The sequence below is a fragment of the Nothobranchius furzeri genome, chromosome 1 (genome assembly GCF_043380555.1).
Source record: "Nothobranchius furzeri strain GRZ-AD chromosome 1, NfurGRZ-RIMD1, whole genome shotgun sequence".
NCBI lineage: Eukaryota > Metazoa > Chordata > Actinopteri > Cyprinodontiformes > Nothobranchiidae > Nothobranchius > Nothobranchius furzeri.
Window position 1 is genome coordinate 43187556 of NC_091741.1, and position 24671 is coordinate 43212226.

The window sequence follows — 24671 nt, forward strand, 5'->3', positions numbered from 1 at the left end:
GAAAACTGTTGTCCAAAACCTCAAAATTTGCTTCCAGGACATTTAAGGTGAACGTTCTGTGTGAAAAGGGCAAAATATTTACATGCAAACTCAGAGGTAAACAGTTTGCATGCTGAAGTACGTAAACCGAAACAAAGAAAAACTACAACACTGAACTTCTTCTATCATTCTTCTTTTTCCAGATGCACTCATGCAGGACACGCTGATCTCAGAGATAATGATTACACCTCTGTGGTCACACCAGCTTTCAGCCAAACAGACTGATTATACATGAATGGCTCTGTCACTTCTTGATTTTCATCGAGTGCCAGTAAAAAAAAAAGAACAATAGGGTCGAGTGTGCTGCGGTTTGCCTGCCGCTCCCACACCGCAGCCAGCATGCATGCAGTTATTGAAATGAAAAAGGGGAAGGAAAGTGTCTCTTTGTTTGCAGAGATACAGCTGCAGCTGCGACAAAACTCTTCACACATAAACATCAATCTACCGCTAACCACCTCCCATACCTCTAAACGCGTTTATGAGCACTATCAATATAAAGAGAATTAAAAATGATGGAATCAAATGAAAATAACAGAATGGATTTTGCATAAAAGTGAAGATCTCGTTATTTACCGTAAATCCTTTAATATTGCCCTGTATTCAATTAACGGCCGGGTCTCATATTTTGGCCGGTGTCGGAGTCGGCGGAGGTGAATAATGGCCGTTTTTTTTATTGTGGCCGGGTGGAATGTGGTAACAAGCAAGTACGGGGGGCGGTTGTGTCATCCGTCTCACTTTTGATTTGCCAGTGATAGACCGCGAGGGTAACTTTAACCGTGCGGAGATGAAGAGGAGGCGAAAATTTGATATCAAGTTCAAAGAGAACGTGCTGATTATGCTGCAGAACACTCTGGGGAGCAGTAGCAGGGGTTGTATGAACTAGTCACTAGTCGACTTCACCACTCTATAGTGACTTTTTATGCCTGTCATCGACTAGTCGCTGTCACGTGATAATGACCGGCAAGATGCAGTCCTCGGAAAAGACAGCAGCCTGCTGTCAGCAGGTGACGAGCTCCTGTGCGTCGGGAGGCAACGCGCTGTGCCAGAGCGTCGGTACTGACACCTGCCGTAAAATGGTCATTTAACCAAATTGTGACCTTTTCCCTCTTGCAATCTAACCTTCCCCTCACCCCCATCCTAACCTTAACCAGCTTGCGCATGCAAATTTCTGATTGTTGACGCGCTCCAGACATCTGCGTCCTGAGCACGGCCACAGTAACATTATCAAATCAGATGTCGCCACCTCAAAAACTAATTTAACACACGATTGTTCATGTCGGCTCATTTCCTTTAATGTTTTCTATCTTTTATTTGCGCCTGATGTGTTTCGCTGCTGTGGAGCAGGGCGCATCACCTGTTTTGTCCTCCGGTGACGCACCTCACTGATGCGGCCGCCAAGCAGCGAGCACTCCGCTGTTTTTGCGGTCGGTAGCTCTTTTAGAACTGCAGTTCAAAGGTAACTCATGAGGTGAATATAGATGAAGCCAGGTAGCAGTTTTTCTTTAGGATTGAGAGGAGATGCAGAAGATAATAAACAGGCAGGACAGAAAAATAGTCAAATAAAAACAAGTTAGTTTTTGTACCTGGTGGTTGCAACAAACAGACACCATTGAAGGTAATCAGAAGTGAGGAACAGAAAATGAAATAATTATTTTAATGTTTAGAGCAGCAGGAACTCTGAGAGGCTGCAGGCGCATCAGTGAGTTTGCGGCCGCTGCGCAGGGGGAGGGGGGAGAGGACTGAAGCAGAAACTACCGTTGTTAAAAGAAATGTGTTTAACTTTGAAAATGTGGGCGCAATTTTAATTGTCAAAAACTCCAGTGAACCATTAGTTCATTTTGCTCAAATAGAAATAGAGGCCTGCCTCTAATTCTGGTCCTCCTTCCAATAAAAGCCTGGAGCTTGATGAGCTTGAGTCAAATACAGGCCCGGGCCTGTATTAGAGGATTTACGGTAATTAATGAAAATTTAGCTAAAAAAGTTTTAAAAGTTTTATAAACAAAGATAAATTGAGACAAGTACGTGTGAAGCTACAGTTCATTCATGTTAAAAGAAAGAAAACTTTTCCTCTGGCTACATGAGTCATTTAATCTCTGAAACACACACACACATACACCCACGCACGCACACACACACGCCTGAGGGCAAGTCAATTTCAAACTCCCAACAAACCTAGCATAATTTACGTTTGGTGAAGGAACCTGAGAACTTGATAACAGCTCTACACGTGCATGTGTACGTGCACAAAGAGAACATATAAAACATATAAACTGCACACAGAACAGCCACTGCTGAGTTTTGAGCCTGCAACCACTTTCCTGCTGCGTGACAGCAGAAAAAAGCAATCTTTACAAAGCGCCTCTCAAGATAAAAATGACGAGGCGCTTCACAAGAACAACATTTAAAAATAAAAATGATTAAAAAATATTATAGAAATGGGAAAAGTATTTTGAGATAAAAATGTAAGGAAAGATAACAAGAAAAGTAAAAAGGAAAAGAAAGAGATAATCAGTTGATCCTGGAAAAAGGCAGAATTGGTAGAAATAGCAGAATGAAGAGAACGATGAAAGTCACTAAAACCAGCCTGAACAGGTGAGTTTTCAGCTGTTTAAAGGAGACCACTGAGTCCACTGATCTCAGGCTCAGGGGGAGAGAGTTCCAGAGTCTGGGGACCACAGCAGCAAATGATCTGTCACCTTTGACCTTTAGTCTGGTGCTGCACAACCAGTAGGCTTTGATCACTGGACCTCAGGGACCTGCTGGGGGTGTAGGGACTAAGAAGATCACCAATGTAAGATGGTGCTTGTCCATGTAAGGCCCTATAGACCAGAACCAGGACCTTGAAATGAACCCTGAAATTGACTGGCAGCCAGTGAAGCTGCAGGAGAAGCGGGGTGATGTGGGTGTGTTTGGAGGACTTGGTCAGAAGCTGAGCACAGGCGTTCTGAACCACCTGTAGACGGTTCAGGGAGGTTCTACTCAGACATGTGAAAAGAGAGTTAGCCACAACCTTTTCCAAGATGTTGGAGATGAACGGGAGTTTAGAGATGGGTCTGAAGCTGCTATGGAGAGAGGCATCAAGACTCGGTTTTTTAAGAAGGGGGTGGATTACAGCATTCTTAAAGTGAGCAGGGACCTGACCAGACACCAGAGAAGCATTAGTAATGGAGAGCACGCTGGGACCGATGGACTGAAAAGCACTTTTAAACAAAGATGAGGGTAAGATGTGGAGGGGGCATGCAGAGGTCTTCATAGAGTTAACTAGTTTGGTTAACTCATACAAAGAAACAGGAGCAAACAGTCCAGGATGATTGGCCAGGCTGGAGTCGGGAGAGGTAGAGATAAGGCTGAGGGGGAGATGCTAGATCTAACCTCATTGACTTTGTCCACAAAGAAAGACAGAAAGTTTTCAGTCTGCAGCAGAGCAGATGGAGGCTGTAGGAGAGGCAAACAACACCTTGGGATTCCCTTTACTTTGGAACACCAGGCTGGAGAAAAAGGCAAACCTCACGTCTCTGGCTGCAGAGTTAAGAGAGCGAAATTAAATATTTCTGAAGAAAATTTGTCTCCGGGCTGCGCATTGGTTAGAGCTGTTCCCTTGCAGCGAGAAGGTCCTGGGTTCACTTCCCAGCCTGGGATCTTTCTGCATGGAGTTTGCATGTTCTCCCTGTGCATGCGTGGGTTCTCTCCGGGTACTCCGGCTTCCTCCCACAGTCCAAAAACATGACTGTTAGGTTAATTGGTCTGTCTACATTGTCCTTAGGTGTGTGTGTGTGTGCATGATTGTGTGTCTCTGTGTTGCCCTGCAATGGACTGGCTCTCTGTCCAGGGTGTACCCCGCCTGCTGCCTGTTGACCGCTGGAGATAGGCACCAGCCCCCCCCCCGCGACCCTACGTGGACAAGCAGGTTCAGAAAATGGATGGATGGATAGAAAATTTGTCTCCTTGCAAACTTGTCCTGACTTGTGCAGAACAGGAGCATCTTTCTCCTGATCAGTAGACTGGTAAGACCAGCAGGTAGGCATTCCTCCCCAGGTTTATGAAGATCCATCCATCCATCCATCCATCCATCCATCCCCACACACATTACATACATAAAACTGCTGAATCCTATTCTAGGTGACATGTACAGAATAAACTCGAAATGTTTTTATTTTTTGTAAAAGTTCATTTATAGACTCATTTCATGCAAAGCAAGATGTTTCAAGCCTTCATTTGAATGAGCCATTTTAACTGAAGATGTAGTTATTGGTTTTGACACTAGATGGAGGCAAACCCACTGATCTTTTGAACAAGTCACTGTCTCCACCTCTATTTAATCATGGTGCAAAATGGGCACAGGTGTGTTGGATGGAGACAGGGGCAAACAGTTTTGGACCGTGCTGAAGCAGGTTAGATTATGTTGGAGCTTACAGAAAGAACTGATTGACTATGGGAACAAATGTCAGATGGAGCTGTAAGAAAATAAAAGAACAACATTTTATTTCACCCCACGAGTCAACTGGTCTGTCCTCTTCCATCACCTGTGGTGGATGGGTTTCGTTTGGAGAAACTTTGGCCCCACAGTTATCATTTAGATGATTACGGCTTACAGTTTATGAAAACCCTAAATTCAAAATCCCAGATAATTAGAGTATTGTGGAAAGGTTCAATATTCCAGACCAGGGGTATTTAATTCTGCTGATGTTTCTCTGCTCCAACACACTTGATTCAGGGGTTGGATCACCTGTGCAGCAGCTCATCAGGTGCTGCAGAAGCCTGTTAATCACCTGCTGATTGAAGTCAGGTGTGTTGAACAGTTCAGGCTAATCAGCTAGTTAATCCAAAACACATGCAAAGGGTTCCCGAGCCTCTGTTCTCTCTAAGTTGAATTATTTCATAAATGGAGTTTTGCACTTTAATTTTTCCAGTTTCACCTATAGAGGAAGTCCGGCGACACCTGAGCAGGTAGCCTGTCCCTCACAGGGACACACAGACATAAGCGCATGTACAGTCTTCATGAACTTCCCTGTAAGTGAAATCCTGGTGGCTGCAGCATACGGCGCTCTAAAATCTGAATGTGCCTTTCTGCATCAAGTCTGTAATAACAGAAGTATAAATGACTTTTTCTCAAACCCAATACTACCTCATATCACCATCATGATGACTGCTGCTGATGGAGATCACGGCTGTCACTTTAATGTTTGATTCAGAGGATACAGTGTCTCCGTGATGCATCTTTCAACAATATCCATTCCCACTGCATGAAGCTCCGTCCCAGACACCTCAGGGCCCAGAAGAATCAACGCAGCCTCTGGAGAAGTAAAGCTTCCTCGTTTAGAGGGATGTTTAAGGGGAGAGTTTTTGCACATATCTCAATACGCAATCCTCATCCCAAGTTGTAACATGGACTAAGAAACACAAATGCTTAGAGAAATGCCCTCACGAACCCTTCCATCCTTAAAGTCTGTGGCAGGAGAAATATGCAAATGCTTTCCAAACAGTTTTTTTTTAGGAAACATGTTTAAAGATTTTAAGGGTTTTCTCGGTGTCCTCTATTTGCTGCTGTTACGTCCTCTATTGGTGGATAAGGAGGAGGACAGGGAGTTTCAGGCATGCGTTTCAGGTGGTAAAATGGTAAACAATGATTTTATTAAAGGATTTTAAAATGACAAAAAGCTCCAAATCCAAAAGTACTAAAAACACTGTTAAAATGGCCAAGAGTTTACGTTGAAAACAGACATCTGAACGCTCCCAAACATTCACACACAAAGTCCACTGACTTAAACACAAGTTTGGGAGCCAAGAGGAAACCAGCACTCTGGTCCTTCATCTGTTAAAAACCTCTAAAATTTGTTAAGCTTTACCAAGCTTAAACAACTAAAACCCATTTAAAAGCCATTAAAACACAAACAAATGGCACACATGAGAGAACTGGCACAGATCCAGTCTCTTCTTCCACCTGGCAGCTCTCCCTCCCTGCTCAGGAGGTGATCAGCCCAAGTGAGTGCAGCTGTGCAGGTAGGAGGAGGAGGCAAAGCGCTGGCTGTCCTCTGCAGCGTCAGTTTTCTGGGACACCAGCAACAGCTGTAACAGCTGCATAAAATAATCTTTGATTAAAATTGAATAATGCACTCTTACAATATTATGATCAAAGTAAAGTAACCAGTTGGTATTACCAGTTAAATAAATAAATATGATACCTTATTAATAGTCCTGGCTTGTATCAGTTCCAACAGATTTTATACATGTTTTAGGTCAGCTTTAAAATATACTATAATAATAATAATACTTATTATTATTATTATTATTATTATTATTATTATTATTACAGCTATTATTAAAATAGCTTTGTGTGCTACTTCCTGGATGCACATACTGCAGGTGCAATATAATAATCAATGTGAGCAAATAGGACATTTGATTGGTTAAATGTAACATGAGATTATATAATGCTAGGGAACATAAAGAGCTAAAATCAGCCTTGTGGAGTAAAGTCCTCGACCCACGCAGAGCCAACAGCAGAACACATCTGTCAGGCTTCAACTGCAGCCCGACAGCTTGTGGTCTCTAATTTATGGAGCGTCGCCCTGAATGGAAACAGGGAAAGAAGGAGTGGGAGAGGGGACAAGGTTTGTGGTTCTTTGTTTTTATCAGCCTGCTGCACAGACAGGAAACACATGCACCAAACACACAAATGAATCTTTGTTTGACACACACACACACACACACACACACACACACACACACACACACACACACACACACACACACACACACACACACACACACACACACACACACACACACACACACACACACACACACACACACACGGTAATTTTCTGTTGCAAAGTGGTTCTTTTTTCAAAATAAAAAAAACACACAAACAGAAAAATGTCCCCGGAATATTAAAATAAATCCCATCCCTCCACCTGGACGTCATCTGACTGAAGCTGATTATGTAACTTTTTATTCACTCTTTAATCCGTGCATATCAAACTCTGTGTTTCCACCGTGTTTTCAGCCAAACTCCCAGACCTGCCGGCCTTCGCTCTTTTTACCGAGCTAAAAGGGGAACTTCAGGAACGAGTCGGTTGATATTTAAAACGGCGGCCCCGAGATAAATTACTTCTCAAAAAGCCCGTGTTTATTTGGACAGGCAGGTTGTCTTTGCTGCAGAAAAAAAGGCACAGGCCTGTTTTACTGTATTCACCCGAGTGTTAACTAACCATTAACTTTTACAATCACGGCTAAGTGAGGCTGTGTTTATAGTAGATAGGTAAATTAGGCGTTTGAGTGGTGATGACTTTTACCATTTCTAATTTGATTTCAGATCTGCAGTGAGCCCAAGACAACTGTTGAGTGCAAACTACAGCATTTGGTGCTAAAATCCAGAAAAAGTCACATATTTGTGTAGATTTTCCATTACTTTGTTGCACAGTTTAGATTTAAAGACACAGGTATTGTTTAGAATAAAAAGCCGTTTATTTAGTGCACTAACTTTGGGAAAAATAAAGTGAAGATTTGGTTATACAAATATGTGTAAAACAAAAGCAATAATTTGTTTTCATTACAAGAACACAAAATAATGCAGAATCACATCTATAGGTGGAAATAAAGTACCTAACTGTGCAGCCCTGATCATATTGTGCATGTTTGATATTTATCACGCGCCCAGTATGCAAATTCTGGGGTCAGGCAGAAAATTGGTGGTATTCCTGGCTTGAGTGTGCAGTAAAAGAGCTTTTTGTTGTTTGCAGATTGTAATCTTAACAATACAAGGGAGAGGGATGCTCAGATCTGATCTCTGCTTCCAGGAAAGAAGAAGTGTACGGCATTAACGCATTTAAATCAACTGGCCTCTCCGTCTAATCATGTGGTTGTTTCAGGAACAGGTACACTCCAGGTCTGCGTCATACATATATATGTACCTGTGCAACATGTGCACCTGCACAAGAGTGGCATCAGTCACTTTGTTGGGACAGAAATGGCCTCAAGTGAGGGGAACACATTTAAGATGGTGAGTTATTAGGATGCTTCAGAGTCATCTGTAATTGAAGCAAACTTTTACGCACATCTGGCATTTTTTCCTTTTTCTGTTGCAGACGTCTTTGGACCATGACATCAACCAACACTTTCAGGATGCAATAGATGTGATTCAGCAGCATTCCTACTGTGATCCAGGTACTTTGTTCATCTCTGCTGTGTTCTTTTGCTTTTTAAGTATCTGGTTGATCATTTTTGATGGATTTCTTTCAGATTACAAATATTATGAGACCCTGGTTAGCCCGCAGTCACCTTCCCAGTGTCAGATCTCCTGCTGCTTTGTTACACACCCGTCTGACATGCCGGTTCCAGCGTATGACTGGAGCGACACGCCTGTAAGTACTGAAAACAATCTACATTCATAAGACTGAGAGACTAAAGCAGGTCCTGCATGTTTTAGTTGTTTCCCTGCTCCAGCTTGCCTGATTCAATGATTGAATCCACTCCTCAGCAGCTCTGATTCAAAGGGATTTATAGATGTTTTATTTAAATCTTCAACGTTTCAGTACCAGTCCTGGCCTCAGGTCATGCCTGATGCCTCTCTAAGCCACTCGGTGCAAAATGAACCCTCACATTTCTACTCCATCTTACCACCGTCAAGGAGCAGCAAAGGTGAAAATGTTTGGAATTTCAGAAAAATGTAAAAAGTTTCTGTGCACACGTTGCTAAATGATCATTTTATCCTTCTGCTCAGGTCGTAAGAAGCTCAGGCTTTACGAGTACCTCCACGAGGCTCTGAACGACCCCAGCATGGGTGACTCCATACAGTGGACGGACAGCGGCAGCGGCATCTTCCACTTCATCTCCAAAAACAAGGAGAAGCTGGCCGAGTGCTGGGGACAGCGCAAAGGAAACCGCAAGACCATGACCTATCAGAAGATGGCAAGAGCTCTGAGAAACTACAGCCGCACAGGTGAGATTGTCAAAGTGCGCCGCAAACTCACCTACCAGTTCAACCCAGACATCCTGAACCGGCTGGGCTCTGCACAGGTGCCAGTGCACCTGCCCTGCCAGCCCAAGCAAGAAGAAGTCCACAGCCAGCAGGAGCACCCATCTGAACAGAGCTACTGCGGCTCTGCAACTGCAGACTGGCCCGGTTGGTACTACGGACACTATCAGCTGCAGGAAGACTACGACCTGGCCTCAAGCTTTGCCTCACACAATTCAACCAAACTCTAAAATATCGAGCTCAAAGGTTCAGAGTGAAACGTTTTTTTCACTTCTCTCAAGCCTTCAGAACAATCCTGCCAATTCTAACTTATTCTACTGTTAATTATTAAAGAATAAAGTCGCAGCGATGTCCACCAGCCTCAGCAGTTTCTGTAAATAATCTGTAGATATGATCATGAAGGATGTGTACATTTAAGTAAAAGCTTCATGCATCTTAAACTGTTACTGTTACTCACTAAATGGGCGAATCTCATTTTGTCCGTTTGTGAGCAAATTCAACACTTTCAAATGAAGAAGCATCAAATCTTTTCATCTTTAGTTTAATTCTTACATTTATGAGATATTTCTCACAAGTCATGTTCTGGCCTCACAGAGGACACTTTGATTTTCATGGACTGGAAAACCTGCATTGTGTTGTTTACAGGCTGACCTTTGCGAAACGTTTTTGACCTTTTCAAAAAATGCGATTCAACATCTTGTGACTCAACAGGTGATCAAATGCATTAATGAACCCTAAAAACAAAACATCTACAAAAATACGTCTTTTGATCTAAATATAATTTTCATTTTTAAGAGGATTAACACAAAAAATCTTAAAAATTTGAGCTGAATGATCATAAATATGCAGCACTTTTGTTCAATTCAATTCAAAAATACTTTATTAATCCCAGGGGGAAATTTTTTGTTGTTCATAAATTAAGATTTGATAGAGAAACTAGTTGTTTTAATGTTCTTTTACAGAAAAAGCACAAATGTTTTGGTGTTTAAGTGCGGAGAAAACAAAAGCCATGTATTTACCATGTATATATGATTTTTGTGTCTAAATAAATGTTTGCTATTCATTTTTAAATTTGTCATGAAGTCTTTTAAACACGTTTTTCAGCGCTGCAGCTACATTTCTTTATCTTCCTTAGAAGGGTTGTGCTAACACACTTGGCAGTCACCCTTCTGCAATAAAGTATGACAACAGGCCCACAAAATATGAAATTAAGACACATCCTGAGAGGAAAAACATGCCAGCAAGTGTGTTTTTCCTGAAAAGAAAGCTCTGTGCAGAAGCTGTCTCCAGTTTGGTCTTATCTGCCTCAGCGGGGAGGATGTGGTCAGTACTGGGAGATTTTGTTGATGGGTTAACTGGTGCTGGGGCTTTGTGGGATTGGTGGTCATTGTTCCAGACAGCTCAGGGTGCAGAAAACGTTTAGCGACACACAGAAAACCCACTCCCATGGGGGGTATAAGAAGAGTCCGAGGACTCGGAGTCAGTCGTGAAATTCTCCCAAACTACAAGGACCACACTGCATCAGACGCACGCCAGAGATGGTAAAGAGCAGACCTGCATCTCTTTAAATATCTCCACAAACGAGTTGATTTTTAACTATTTCTCTTTGTCAGAATTCCTTCCAGGACAGTCAGTCTGATCTGGAAGTGATCTTAGAGTTCTTAGAGGAATACTACAGACAAAACACCACCGAAAATGCTGGTAAGAGGAACCAACGGGTCATTTGATTCTTGTATGCAACTGAAGTGTAGTCTTTCAGGAGGTTCTCCTTTTCTCCAGCAACTGTGCCTGTGCACGAAAGACCTGTAGATGGGAGTCAACCATGTGAGCAGTGCTGGACCTGCTTCGAGCCATCTGTAAGAACACGAGCGCACAACTTTGCGCACTTCTGGTGTATTTTCAGCCTGACACTGTGCTTTTTACCTTCTCCCACGTCCAAGGACATCAAACCTATTTTTCACACCTCCTTGGCACACAATGTCCAACCAGAGTCCGGTCAAAGCACAAAAGCAACGTTGTCACAGGAAAACTTTGCATCAACAAGGCACCCAGCAGCAGAGAGAGGTGAGTTCTCCTTTTTATTGGTCATCAAATACTGTTATTGTCACAGCTGTGATTAGCCTGGGGGAAATAATACCAAGAGGGTAAATAAGAGACCTGCCCTTTACTGTAAAACACAATGGAGCTGTGCGTGGCTTGGCGCAGGAGCTTATTTACATAGCTATCTGATAACCGCAGCGTTTGTCACGCACTAAAGATCCCCCATCACTGAAGAGATTTTTCTGGGAATTGCTGGAATTGAGGAAATAATTAACTGTAACCAGCAGCAGCTTCTTTAGCACGTCTAGTGTAAACATTCCTTTAAAAGTCTCTTTCATCGTGCGTTCCAGTCACAGCTCGCTCCACGCCTCCAGGCAGAAGGCTGCGACTCTTTCACTTCCTGTTTGAGATGCTGGAGGACCCGAGCATGGCCCACTGCCTGTCCTGGATGCCGGCGGCAGCGGCGGATGGCGTTTTCTGCTTCTCCTCCAGGAACAAGGAGCAGGTGGCGATACTCTGGGGACAGATGAAGGGCAACAAGAGGCCCATGACCTACCAGAAGATGTCCCGAGCTCTCAGGAACTACGCTCGGTCTGGACACATCTTCAAGGTGAAGAGAAAGCTCACCTACCAGTTCAGCCGGGACACCTTGATCTCGCTGCAGGAGATTCATGGGAGACATTTGTAAAATTTATGGAGCTTGTTTCGTCTTTATACTTTGCTTCTTTAAAACTTGTGATGTCATAGAAATAAAGATATTTACTCTTTCTTAAACACAGGAGGGTGTAGGAAAGCAGCTCACCTACACACACACACACACACATTAGGGATGTTCATTATTATTGGTCTATGATAAATATGTCGGCATTAAAATGTAATATCAGAAAATAACGGTGCCGATTCATCATTTATTTACCCATCTTTTACACGCCATACACATATTATACACAAAACTCTTCAGCTGCTTCTCTTCTTTCTCAAAATGCCAAACAGTTACACATCTAAGGTAACGTTTGTGAGATATTTTAGAGTATTTGGCACAAATTGTGAGGTGGAACTTAGCTCTGTGCAGTGACAACTGACTAAAACAAAAACAAGAATCTTCACCTGAAGTCATTTTGCAAAGAAAATATTTAAAATGTTAGCATGCATGATAGGAGGAATGGGATGTTAGTAACCTAACATGTTTCAGTTTTTCTTTCATGAGAGGGGGACAGCAAATTAGCAAATCTGTCTGTGTGTGTGTGTGTGTGTGTGTGTGTGTGTGTGTGTGTGTGCATATATAAATTTACAAACTACCCTCCCACCCCATTAAATAATAACATCATAAATTTAATCACAAAGCTTGCTGTTACAGTTTTTCTCAGTCGCTTTGGTGCGTTTCTCAGAACACTATTAACATTTGCACAGCAGTTAGTGCATTTCTCAAAACAATTAGTGCAAACTGCAAAACCTAGTGGATAGCCTGCAAAAGCACGTCACATGCTCAAAATTGATAATCCATTCCTCAAAAGCAAGTATTCATGTCAATGAAACTGTCAGTGCCATCAAAATGAAAAGTCTTGACACCATCTTTATGAACAAGATAGTCAAATGGCTTTGTCATGTTTTCACCATGACAGGTTATAATTCCAGTGTTTTCCATTGCAAGAATATTTGGTGACACCAGAAAATGCTCAAGACAGCACTATGCCCTACTGGTACAGCCATTTGAAATGTGCAGTAAAGTTACTGTAGAGGTTATGGGAGTTTTGGGAGTAACTGAGACACTGAATACGTACGTTTTACATTTTTACTGTATAGAAGTGTTTGTAATTCTACAGCATTGTGCAAAAGAAAAATATGCTACAGTCACTTGTTTACTGTAGAATACATGTAAACATAAAATCACCCTTTTGGTAGAGCTGTGCACAAATGTGAACAATATACAGTACATGTAACAGTACATAGTGTTGCACAGTACTGTAACATACAGGTACAGTAAATCATTCTGGCACATCCAGACGTTCCTGTCTGTCTGTCTGGCCACATATTTTCATCTACATCACAGCAGATGTCATCCTTCGCAATGCAGCAAGGAAAGTATCTCCTGGAGTGGAGAAGTATACAGAAGTATAGAAATGGTACACACTAGCTCCTGCTCAGTTCATATATGCTTGCCAATTGAGGATTCACCTCCTCATGAGTGACAGATGAAATTCACCTGTTATCAATTGTTCAATTTAGGAGACATTTCCAGAATAAAATGATAAAGAAAGGTATAGAATTTGCTTGACAGATGACTGATATTTGACATTTGATAACTAGTTCAACAATTTTGTGTGTAATGACTCAAGCAATGAAAGTAAGACTATAAGTTTTATTGAGAGTGACTATTCAGCATCCATAAGTATAATTCATTTTGACTGACATGACATAAGCAAATGGAAATGTCAAAAAACAGCAGAGAAATGTATGAAAGCAACTGATACATGTCCACAATCATTTGCAGTTTGTTCAGAGAAAGGAGAAATTGCTACTATGATGTGCACAAATGACTAAATGTTGTGGAGGTTGAACTAATAGTTATGAGAATTTTAATTCTGATCTGAGAAACGCACCAAAGCGACTGAGAAAAACTGTAACATGTATTTATGGTGTTACAAAAAGAACGTTTTTGTTGTTTTGTAAACCTTTAGACTTCTGTTACACACAAGAAAATTAAATCTCAAGCAAAGCTAAATAAAACAAAATAAATGTAATAACCTGGACCAAAGGCGTTCACTCCTGGGGTCACTATCCAGCATGCTGCAGCACACCTGATTCAATGGCTGACTTACCTGTTCATGTCATCAGCCTGTTTCATCATTCACTGATTAAGATCAGGTGTGTTTAAACAGAGGAACCCCTAAACATACTTGGTAGGGACCCTGGACGTGTGATTTTGATATTAAAATAAAAAAAAGCTTTGATTTGTTGCTTCTTCACACAGAAACAGCAGGTTCTGCTCGGTGGCCTGACCTGCCCTCGACCTGCTGACGAGTGCTTCGAAAACCAGAGGGTGTCAGTGTTCTCCTTCTCGAAGCTCCTCCTGGAGTTTCCTCTCTGTGCTGTGATCTAATGGCTAAACCTCCGCTGTGATGTCAGCTCACTGGTGTCTCGGGCAGCACCAAATGGTTTAGTGCTCCACGTGACATTTCCCTAAGCCCGGAGCCCACTTCTGGATATAAATGGGCTGAAGTGGGGGGAAGGGGGTGACCAAAAAAAGCAACAAAACAACACAGACAATTGTTTTGGAAGGGGTCTCCTTATGAACAGCCTTAATGAAATACATGTCTGACTTAACTGAACCGTTGGCTATTACTGGTATTCTTTTAAAATGACCAGTTAAGACTGTTGTTGCTCCAACAGCAGCCAGCATCTTCACCCTCATTGGTTTCTCATCAAAGAGCTGAAATTTGACTAAAATAGCCTCTTAATTCTTAATAAATCCAAATTTATTTGAGATGCGCGAGTCAAATGTCAAGGTTTATGACAGCTTTCTATGTATAGGTCCTTTAGCCTCCATTTGCCAGTTTGATAAGCCTGCTGTTCTTGGGCAGCATTACCAATGGATTAAATCCATCAGGAATAGACCTCAGTTCCTCACATCAAACTTTTCTTTAAGGAGGAAAAACAGCTCAAGTACTGTGTGAGTTTGTGCTGCCAATCACTTGAGAGTAACCACAGAAGAGCATTGCATCATCCTCAGACCTGCGGCAACGACAACACATTCTCCGTTTATATCCCATTCTCCGGATTTGGCATCCAGTGAGAGGATGTTTTTCTAAAGAACACGAGTTTTATTTTTTATTTGCTGCTGGAGTTGCTGTTGTTTCATAAAGAACAGTGGAAGGGTCTCCTTTAACAAGTGTGATTGTGATTGTCAGCCATTTTTAAGGTTTACTTTAAAAACTAATTTGGAAAAGCAAAAGAAAGGTTTCAGTCTTGATTTAGAATCTGAAATGGGATTTCAAAAGTACAAACTGCCTTCAGCTCCCTGGGCGTTTCCAGTTCTTTGATATTTGTTTCACCGCTAAAACACAAACCAGCAAATTTTGTATTGTGCAGACTGATGGATGAATTGATGATGTAATTTTTTACACAGAGCTCCACCACAGAGAGGAGGAGGAGGAGGAGCATGCCAGCTCTCAAATAAAAGCCCTAAAGCTCAGTCCCCCCCTGGATCTGTCACTGGTCCACCTCTGTTCCCCAACTCAGATTCCCAAACCTTGCATCCTCCTCAGCTTCACTCATCGCGGTGCGAGGGATCCAAGATTTGTTTTTCCAGCTGCATCTCTGTCCCTCTTGGACTGAGAGGGCTCTAGACGCCTTCAAGTCGCACTGCTCTGACCACATCTACCCCGCTCCTTCTGAATCCCTGACAGTTTTCTTGCCTTGCGGCTCAAGATGCCAGAGCCCACAAAGAAAGGTAGGAAACTTGGTTGACTCATGAGGAGATTTCAAAGTATGCAAAAAAAAAAAAAGAAAGAAAGAGCAAAATATACTCTGATAGTATTTACTCATTTGTAAGAACAAAGAAGATTTAATAGAAAGTGAGGATGTGTGATCTCCTACGAATGGAGACTTTATTGCTGTTAATACGTCGTTGATTGAAGGGAGCAGAGCCAGTTGCTCCTGGCTGCAGGGAGATCCATCACTTTGGGACTCGCCTGCCAGCTTTTACATAGGAATCCTCAAAGTGACTTTGACAGTGGTATTGTATTACTGAACCATGCGCGTCTCTGCCATCTTGGGTACAAGAAAAGATTGGAGGTCTACGGATGGACGGTATTGTTACTTGAGGGGTTTGCACATCAGATAGATCCAGCCGGAGAAAGACGCGATGATGAGGAGGAGGCATGCCGATGAGGGCTGAGCCGCAGAAAGGACGATGCAGTTAGGAAGACGCCAAGCAGGGATGAAACTCCTAAATGCTTCTGTGGTGTCTAATATGGTCCAGAGAGCTGTCTCGTACCGGGCCAAAACTCGAGTCAAAATTCAGCCATCCTCAGCATCTTTGACCCTGCCCTCTTGTTGAACCTTTCTAATATTGCTCACCTGCACAATCACGTCCATCACCGCTCTGCTTTAATCCACCTGTGTCTGTCAGTACAACATGGTGTTATGCCTGGCCTCCTCGTCAGATCAGCTGTTATCCACTCGGGCGTGACCATGTAGAGCAAACAGAATGTATTGTTTGGTCTTTGGAGGGGAGGAGGCAGCTCCTGACACAGATACGTCTGTGGGTCCTAGAGTAGGGTTATTTGAGCCCTTAACATTTTAATGCACTATAAAATGTCTTCATCCTCTCCTTGAGTCATTTCACAAAATCTTGTTCATGAACCAGATTACAGTACAAGTACAGGCACCCTAATGGTGCTCATCCACTGCCATAAACATCCCGACCCACCCCGGAGACAAAGCTACAGCAAAAAAGGACACTTCCCATAAATAGCTACCAAACCAACAGATAAATGAGTGGGAAAGTATTGTTCTTTAAATGAGTCTGAACAGCTGAAGGAGAAGAGGGCGGAGGTAGTGTTGCTGCTGTTTTGGACATCCTCCTCTCCAACGAGAAATGATGGACTCACTCAGTCGTCTGCCGGTCTTTTGGGAATTGGATTCTTGTCCCTGGAATAGTTCAGAATGAGCAGACTTTTAATCCCTGTGCCTTGTTCTCTGCCATCTCCCTCCATCACTGCCCAATCCCTCCTCCTCTTCCTTCTTGCTCACCAAAACAGACACCTCCCTGCCACTTTCCATTCAGGATGGATCGCTTAGAGGTCAGGTGCCGCCCTATTAAACGTCTGCCCCTTGTACCCACAGGGCTCACAGGGTTGTTCTCACTGTTTACAACTTCTGAGCGCCAGCAGACGACTGACTTGTGTCCTCAACTCCACGTTCTATCACTCTCCCTGCACGCTGTCCTCTGAAAATGTTGTTGCATGTTGATGGATAGCACGTCATGAATAAAACTTGTCTTAAAAGAATGAAGATCTGTCAGCAGCTAATTGTCACCCCAGAACACTTTTGTTCTATTTATAGGCACAAAAGGCCACAAACAACATCACAAGACAAAGGAAAAACATCAAAGCCATCAGGTTATCTTTGGTTGCATCGTAAGGGTTTATATAAGGTAAAAAAAAAGGGGGGTGCCGGCAGTTTGGCTCTCATTTGAGCCTCTGTGAGCCTTTCTGTCTGCGTGCCAGCAGGGCCAACAGCTGCAAATACCTGTCACCCAGTCAGCTGCACTGGAATCCTCAGAGGTAAAACAAAACCTTTCTCCACTCTCATTATCTCGACGGTGATGAGACAGCGAGCGGACGTGGCTCGCTCTCGGGTAGATGATGTGACCCTGCAGGATTGTGGTCCGGTGGCCAGCAGCACATTGTTTTCAAGTGAGGTGGGAGGGAAGCTAATTTTGAAAAGGATTTTTAACGGGAATCGTTGCAAACGGATGCTTACAGAATATAGAATATCCTTTAATAAAAGAATGACATTTGTTGATAGCCCGTTGTAGAATTAATTAGCAGTGTTCAGAATGATGAAAGTCTGAAACTCTGCATGAAGAAAGAGAGATTATTTCACCTCCTGAAAGCCTGCTTCTATAGGAGGATCTTGGCTTTTGGAATTATAATACTTTATTCTGTCCAACCTTCCTGACCACTTCCAATTCTCACACCTGACTTTAGTTTTTATCAATTTTAGGAAAACACATTTTTGAGCAACTACTTGAAAAATGTTTTTTTTTTATAATGTGATGCCATTTCAAACAGAAACCTCAAAAATGTAAAAATCAGTTGGTGGGTAGGGGAGGGGCTGCATTATGGAAAAGGAAACTAGGGTCTAAAAACTTAATATTAAATAAGTCTGGAAAAATAAAAACAATTTCCATCGTAATAAAACTTTGCCTGAAGAAGTAAAGAAAACAATCTTTTATATAGTGCCTCTGAATATAAAAATCACGAGGTGCTTCATGAGAAGAAAAAAAATTAAATGCAGAAAAAAATTACAAAAGAAATATATATATATATATATTGTTAAAAAGAGAAAAGAAAAAAATTCAACATTTTGATAAAAAATAACATAAAACAAGTTGTTCATCACATTTTTCTCCTTTTCTGTTCATTCAGATCTTCCTAATGCTCACTGAAAAGAAAACATGATCTGATTTATGATCTAAAGTTGAAAATGTTGTCTCCAGCTGCGCCGCATCAGAGATAATATCATCCAAGTTACTAAAATAATTATTTCCTCAGTTTGCTCTAAATGAAGAAGGCATTTTCATTCCTGCGCAGATCCTCTGAGCGCGACCCGATCCAGTTTCTAATTCCTTTGTCCTGAGCTCAGAGTTGGTTTGGGGCAACAAGCAAGGTCAGGTCAGATTACATTTGTTAAGGTCAGGCCCGGATGTAGGCATGGGCAAGGAGGGGCAATGCCCCCCTAAAAATAGCGACTGCCCCCCCAAATGCGATGACATGTAGAAATTCCAAATTTGAAAAGATTTGATGAAAAAGGGTCAGAGTGCTCTCCTCTCTCTCTCTCATTCAAAGTAGCTCCTGATTGGTAGATGCATAGGGAGGGTGTGGCCAGCCACTGCACTTCGTTCTCTGTCGTCTCACTCACTTCACACGCTCCCAGACAGTCAGCAGCAAAACACAGAGATGCACTGTTGTTATTTGAGCTCAGTCGCTGGTAGAAGTTTTCTTCTGCTGTCGGTCACTGGAATAATTTGGTTACTCTTTCTCAAGGTTTTAGTTTGCCTCGTTCTCTTCTTTCATTTGTTTTTGAAGTGAACCGAGTCGACATGCGCAGATTTCTGCTTTCTAAACCTAGCATCAGTGCTAAGGCACTAGCGGCAGAAGCTGGCTCGTCGGTGCTTCTCAACTCGCTACAACCCCCCGTGTCCAGGGCAGTACTGGAACAACCAGTTGCACAAGCACCACAGCCCCTCCTGCTGTCCCCGTCGCTACCAACCTAGCCGTCGCTGTGGGTGACACAGCCCGCACCGTCCCAACCCACCCAAGCGCCATTTTGGGAAGAACATGCGCTCATTTTGCCCTGCCTGGTATTGTGGGAGACCATGGCTGGAACATTCAGTAAAGCTGGATGCGTGCTTTTGTTTCCCATGTTGCAAATTTGGGCGGGAACAATGATAGGGATTTGGCTTTCACAAAACAGGGATTTAATAATTGGAAAACAGCACTGGAAAAGGACAAGGGATTCACAAAGCATGCATCAAGTCAATGCCACATAAAAAATGAAAAAGCCTGGTCTGAAATGTCCCAAAGAGTGGCCACAGGGGAAACAATAGCGTCAGCAGTACGACAAACTAGTCTTTGGATTGTCTCCAGGTAAAAAGCGACAGGTGGTTCACAGCGTCAGATGGGCCCCCTTTGGGTCAGTGAGTTCAGCTTTTATTCTGAAAGGAACCATTGCTTGGTTGGTAAAATGCAACAAATTTTATCCAGCTTGTTGGTTCTTTGCTTAAAAAAGGGAAGTCCGGATGGCCGGTCCGATACTTCGCTTAGCATGCGGTGAACTCCAGTGAGATCTTGAGAACTGAACTTAAGATGGCGTTGGAACTGGTTTTATTAATCTGGATGTTTTGATTTCTGGTCGAATCAAAGTTGGACAGATATATAAACACCACAGAGACTATGCCACGCTTCAGAAAGGATGGTTCCGATTGGATCAGTAAAAGCAATGTGTCATGCGTTTACATTACATGTAGTCAGCATGTCTAGTGCAGCTAGATTAAAGTCATATTACTTATTAAAGCATATTAATCACAACATTGTTATTTCGCAGATCGGTCAACATCTTATTATTGACTAACACTTTGTTTGATTAGCTTAATTAAAAATAGAGTTCTTTGATTTATTAAAAGGAAAGAGTCCTTTCTTCAATCTTCTCTTGAGCTGGAAAGAAAACAGTTTTAGAGGCGAATGCATGACCTTGAGGCGGTCTCATGCAGCTTAGTACTGTGTCAGAGGCGTCTATGGAGAGAAGGTTAATAACCTTTGGTGGAATGGCACCTCCGTCACGTTACATTAATAAGTCCCACACAAATTGAGAAAAACAGATACTACGTAAAACTATTGGAGAAGTAGTTCAGTTCCTAGCACTAAATGAACTGCCACTTTGTGGCGGTGTGGAAAGCGATGATGATTTCTCTGCAGAACTGTTCTTAAAAATGGTTGACTACACACGGTCAAAGACGCCAAATTTAATGAAATAAACAAACACATCCCAGAAAATGCAAAATACACATCTCACAACATACAAAACTAAATTATTGCAACACTGGCAAAAATGGTATTAAAAAGATCAAAGATAATTATGACAAAGCAGATTATGCTGGGTTTTGCATCAATAGTGATGGAACTAGGGACAGATGTGGAGAATCAGTCAGTCATGGTTAGATTTGTCTGTAATGGCATTCCAGAGGAACACCTGATCGGTCTGCTTGACCTTAGTCAGTTCAATGCTGATTTTATTACCACCCAAACTCTTGAGCATCTCTCTGACCAGGCTATAGTGCAGCTGAAATGATGGAGCTTCTGTCATGAGTAGGCTCAGGGGTGAGGTTCAGGCCTTACTGCAGAAGAAGGTAGGGAAGGATATTCCCTGCTGTTGTAGAAGTGCACTCCTTCCTGGTGGAGGGATTTTCACTCATGACCCCCACAACACACATCCATCTTGCACACTCAGCTCTGTTTTTCTCACCACGTATGGCTGGAAAAACTGGATCAGTTTGTTGTGTTGCCCAGCCTCGAAGGACCAACTGGAACACTCTGGACAGCACAGGGTCTTTGCGTGTCCACCCGCTCAGTTCCCTCGCTGACGCCAGCGTGATGTCCTCCATCATCAGAACTCGGTCCTCCGTTTCCTCCTCCTTGGGATGCCACAGTAGAGGTAGTCGGCTCAGTGCTTCCGCGTTGCTATGGTGTTTCCCGGGCTTATAAACAATCTCGTATTCATAAGCTCTCAACGTTACAGCCCATCGCTGAATGCGGGGAGAAACCATCTGAGGCACTGCTCTCTTCTCATTGAACAGTGACAACAATGGCTTATAATCTGTGCAAATAATAAACTTCCTTCCATGTAGGTATTTATGGAAGCGCTTAATGCCAAAAATCACAGCTAAACCCTCTTTGTCTAGATGGAAATGGTTTGACTCTGCTGTGGTTAAGGTTCGTGACATGAACCCGATGGGTCGTTCTTGTCCATCTGGCATGCGATGTGCCAACACGGCCCCTAGCCCATAAGGTGATGCATCACATGACAGTATTAAGTCTTTGTGACTATCATAGTGCACCAACATATCTGATGACTGCATTAGCTTCTTTGACTGCTCAAATGCTCTGTCCTGTTCCTCCTGCCATGTCCACAGTGTCTCCTTCCTTAACTCATTCACTGCCATTGACGACTAAAATCGTCATTTTAGATCCAACCGTTCACTGCCAATGACGACTAAAGTCGTCATTTGCATTTTTTTTACTATTTGAGCATCGGAACGAGCCCCCGCGCTGAGAGAACAAACATCTCAGCCCTGAAGCTGATCTTCATCCGCATACGTCACAGATCACGTGATCAGGAAGCAGAACATCCATGTGTTAGGAGATCGTTTTGGGCCGTTCCTGTAAAAAAAGTGAGGCGCGAACCAGAAAAGCGTCTGCCGATCACAATTCGACGACGGATTATGAAAGAACGGATAACGCTCGAAACACAAAGATTCTTCCTGATGTAAGAGGTGAGTCTCCTCTTTGTTTTGGTTGTTTTGGCATCGACATCATGCAAGCGCGCAACGTTCTATGACTCTTAAAAAACAGTAAAAACGGTGAGAAACGCTGGCAGCGAAGGCCGTTAGTGATCAGGAAACGGCTGGCAGTGAATGAGTTAATGGTTTATGTAAAGGAGCTAACAGCGTTGACAAGTTTGGTAGGAACCTGTTATAGTAGTTGAGGAAGCCTAGGTAGGCCTTCAGTTCTGTAACATTTGTGGGTGCAGGTGCCTGCTGTATGGCTTTTACCTTGTTTGGCAGGGGGTGGAGGTCCGATGCATCCACCTTGTAGCCCAGGAACTCTGCTTCCTGTTCCACGAAAGCTCATTTACTCCGCTTCACCCGCAGACCTGCCTCTCGCAGTCTTCTCAGCACCTCGTTCAAGGTCTCCAGATGTTCGCAGTTGTTCCTACCCGTCAGCAGGATGTCGTCCAAGTAGACAGCCACATTTGGGATTCCTGCCACCAGTCTCTCCATTATTCTCTGGAAAATAGCTGGACTAGAGGAAACACCAAAGGGTAAATGATTAAATTGGAACAAACCTTTGTGTGTGTTAATGGTGAAATATGACTTGGACCCTTCATCCAGAACGACTTGTTGATATACATGACTAAGGTCCAGTTTGCTAAACTTTTCACCTCCAGACAGCTTTTCAAATAAATCCTCCAACTTTGGTACTGGATTCTGCTCCAGCTTTGAGACTTGGTTAACTGTTAGCTTGTAGTCACCACATACGCGTGCAGTATCATCTGGCTTTAATACTGGAACAGTTGGTGCCGCCCACTCCGAAAACTTCACTGGTTCAATGATGCCTTGCTTTGTGAGTCTCTCCAGCTTGGTCTACATTTTCTTCCTCATTGCGTATGGTACGAGTTTTGGTTGGTAGAATCTTGGCGTTGCGTTTTCTTTTATGTGTATCTTTGCTGGTGGACCCCTCCAGGTACCCAGTTCCTTTTTGAACACTTCTTCATTTTTCTCTAGCCCATCTTGCAAGGTCAGCGGATGCTGTTCTATTTTAGGGAGCTGTAGACAGCCCATTTTCAGCTCCTTTAGCCGCACTCGGCCTAACAGGTTTGGTCCGCTACCTGCTACCACCATGACTGGCAGCTGCCTGACTTTGTCTTTATGTGTTACAGTTACTTTTGCCATCCCTAGGGTGGGGACTTTTTTCACCTGTATGTTTTCAAAGTCACTGAACAGTCCTGCAACTCTTGAGCTTCAACCGTCTTGCCGTAACTTCCCATATTCAGCCTTTGACAAAACTGTCACACTACAGCCAGTATCCACTTCAAAATGGATCATTTTACCATTTAAGTCCAACTGTGCTGTAATGGGATCGACCCTTTCCATCCTTGACTCTTTCATGTTGAGCATAGTAAACACTTCCTCTTCTTCACTGGTTTGTTGATCTGCAGCTTCACACATGTGGTGTGCATTCTGTTGTTTTGTTTTCCGGTTTCTCCTTCTGTCCTTTATGCTGCTCTTTTCCTCCCTCTTCCTCTGCTGGTCCCTGGAGGGCGTCGACCTGCACATTTAATGTGACTGAAGTAAGCTCGTCAACTCTGTGAACGATTTATCCCCCGGCTTATCAGGGCTCAATAAGTTCCTCATCAGACTGTACGTCTTGCTGCCCACTGAACTCAACAATATGGCTCGCTTCCGGCCTGCTTCCGTTATCTGGTTTGCTTCAAAAAAGTGCTCCAACACTTCACAATACTCCTCCCAGGTCTGTGTTTGACAGTCGTATGCAGCCAGCGACCCCAACATGGAAACAGCCATAACTCCGGCAGCCACAGTCTTTTCGTCGTCCGACATTAACTGAACCCCGCCGTCTTGAAAAAGAAAAAAGAAAAAAAGAAGCTCGCCCCCGTCGTCATTCTAACAGCAGGCTCTGAGTTCTCCAGGTTCCTTGTCGCCAATATTTGATATGGCGACATCATGAGCAAGATCAGGAGAACACACGAGACGGACAAAACAACACTGACCATGACAATGGACCGGCAAGACACAGAGACAAGACAGGGCTTAAATACACTGGGGCATAATGGGAGGCAGATGAGCTGCAGGTGTGTGGAGTGTGGGGGGAGGACCAGGTGAAAGCAATGACTAATCAGGGAAGAAACTAACATGACCTAAGAGTGAACCTAAAAACACAAAAGCAACCATATAACTAAAATTCTAAAGGGAAGGAGAACTACAAAAACCGGTGGGACAAAACATATTAAAGAGACTAATAAAAATGAAAAGCTGAAACTATAAACACTGCAGAGGGATGACTGGAGAAGACTAAAGGAACACAGGAGACACATAAATGAGATGCAGACAAAGGACACATGAGGGCGCTATGAAACACAAAAGGGGAACCTGGAGTGGGAACTGGAGGGGCTGGGGAACAAAGGGACACAGAACATGACATAAGCTACTTAACTCAACATTACCTGCTGGGGTAAAACGTGAACACGCCTGAAGGACCCTTGTGTGTTATTGTGCCTAAAAACTAGAAGATGACTAAAATACAAACACTAAACATCAGTCAGAGTTAACTTTAAACTAATGTTTAACTATTACACATAAGCACTAAAATTATCACCCATATCTTCCTTCTGATCTCTGTTGAGTCTCAGTGAACGATAGTTATACTTTTGTCAAAGCAAAACACAAGATTTTAGTCTTTTGCACTGAAGAAACTCTGTAAACTCTCCAGCTAATATAATTTTGACAAAAGCCAAAGCAGCTAGCTGTGCTTCCTTGACCGGGACATTCTACGTCACACTTGTCTGTTGGCTTTTCAGTAAGTATAGACATCTA

At 43.0% G+C, this 24671-nt stretch overlaps 3 protein-coding genes across 8 annotated transcripts in view; all 3 read left to right on the forward strand.

Moving 5' to 3' along the window:
- Nucleotides 1-6508: 6508 nt before the first annotated feature.
- On the forward strand, nucleotides 6509-10635 carry spic (Spi-C transcription factor (Spi-1/PU.1 related)). The gene is made up of 6 exons (XM_015960456.3): nucleotides 6509-6650; nucleotides 7911-8041; nucleotides 8127-8205; nucleotides 8281-8402; nucleotides 8574-8679; nucleotides 8762-10635. Exons 1-6 carry the CDS (start codon nucleotides 6596-6598, stop codon nucleotides 9244-9246), a joined length of 978 nt encoding a protein of 325 aa, XP_015815942.2. The 5' UTR covers nucleotides 6509-6595; the 3' UTR covers nucleotides 9247-10635.
- Nucleotides 10463-12089, forward strand: spi2 (Spi-2 proto-oncogene). The gene is made up of 4 exons (XM_070553268.1): nucleotides 10463-10495; nucleotides 10630-10717; nucleotides 10796-11080; nucleotides 11407-12089. The coding sequence occupies exons 1-4, from the start codon at nucleotides 10463-10465 to the stop codon at nucleotides 11742-11744; spliced, it is 744 nt and encodes a 247-aa protein (XP_070409369.1). The 3' UTR covers nucleotides 11745-12089.
- Nucleotides 12090-15271: 3182 nt separating this feature from the next.
- Nucleotides 15272-24671, forward strand: part of mybpc1 (myosin binding protein C1) — a 90782-nt gene continuing 81382 nt past the window's right edge. For 5 of the 6 annotated variants that reach the window (XM_015960373.3, XM_015960390.3, XM_054739766.2 and 2 more), the window contains exon 1: nucleotides 15272-15506. In XM_015960373.3, coding sequence (XP_015815859.1) covers nucleotides 15485-15506 — 22 coding nt within the window. In that variant the 5' untranslated portion in view covers nucleotides 15272-15484. The remainder of the gene's footprint in view (nucleotides 15507-24671) is intronic. The other variant, XM_054739768.2, reaches the window with a different exon arrangement.

Coding starts and splice junctions, on each gene's coding strand:
- spic (XM_015960456.3), top strand. CDS start 6,596: ATGGAGCGTCGCCCTGAATGGAAACAGGGAAAGAAGGAGTGGGAGAGG. Junction 8,403..8,573: donor ATGACTGGAGCGACACGCCT/GTAAGTACTGAA, acceptor TCAACGTTTCAG/TACCAGTCCTGGCCTCAGGT. Junction 8,680..8,761: donor ACCGTCAAGGAGCAGCAAAG/GTGAAAATGTTT, acceptor CCTTCTGCTCAG/GTCGTAAGAAGCTCAGGCTT.
- spi2 (XM_070553268.1), top strand. CDS start 10,463: ATGGGGGGTATAAGAAGAGTCCGAGGACTCGGA. Junction 10,496..10,629: donor GAAGAGTCCGAGGACTCGGA/GTCAGTCGTGAA, acceptor TCTCTTTGTCAG/AATTCCTTCCAGGACAGTCA. Junction 10,718..10,795: donor AAACACCACCGAAAATGCTG/GTAAGAGGAACC, acceptor CCTTTTCTCCAG/CAACTGTGCCTGTGCACGAA.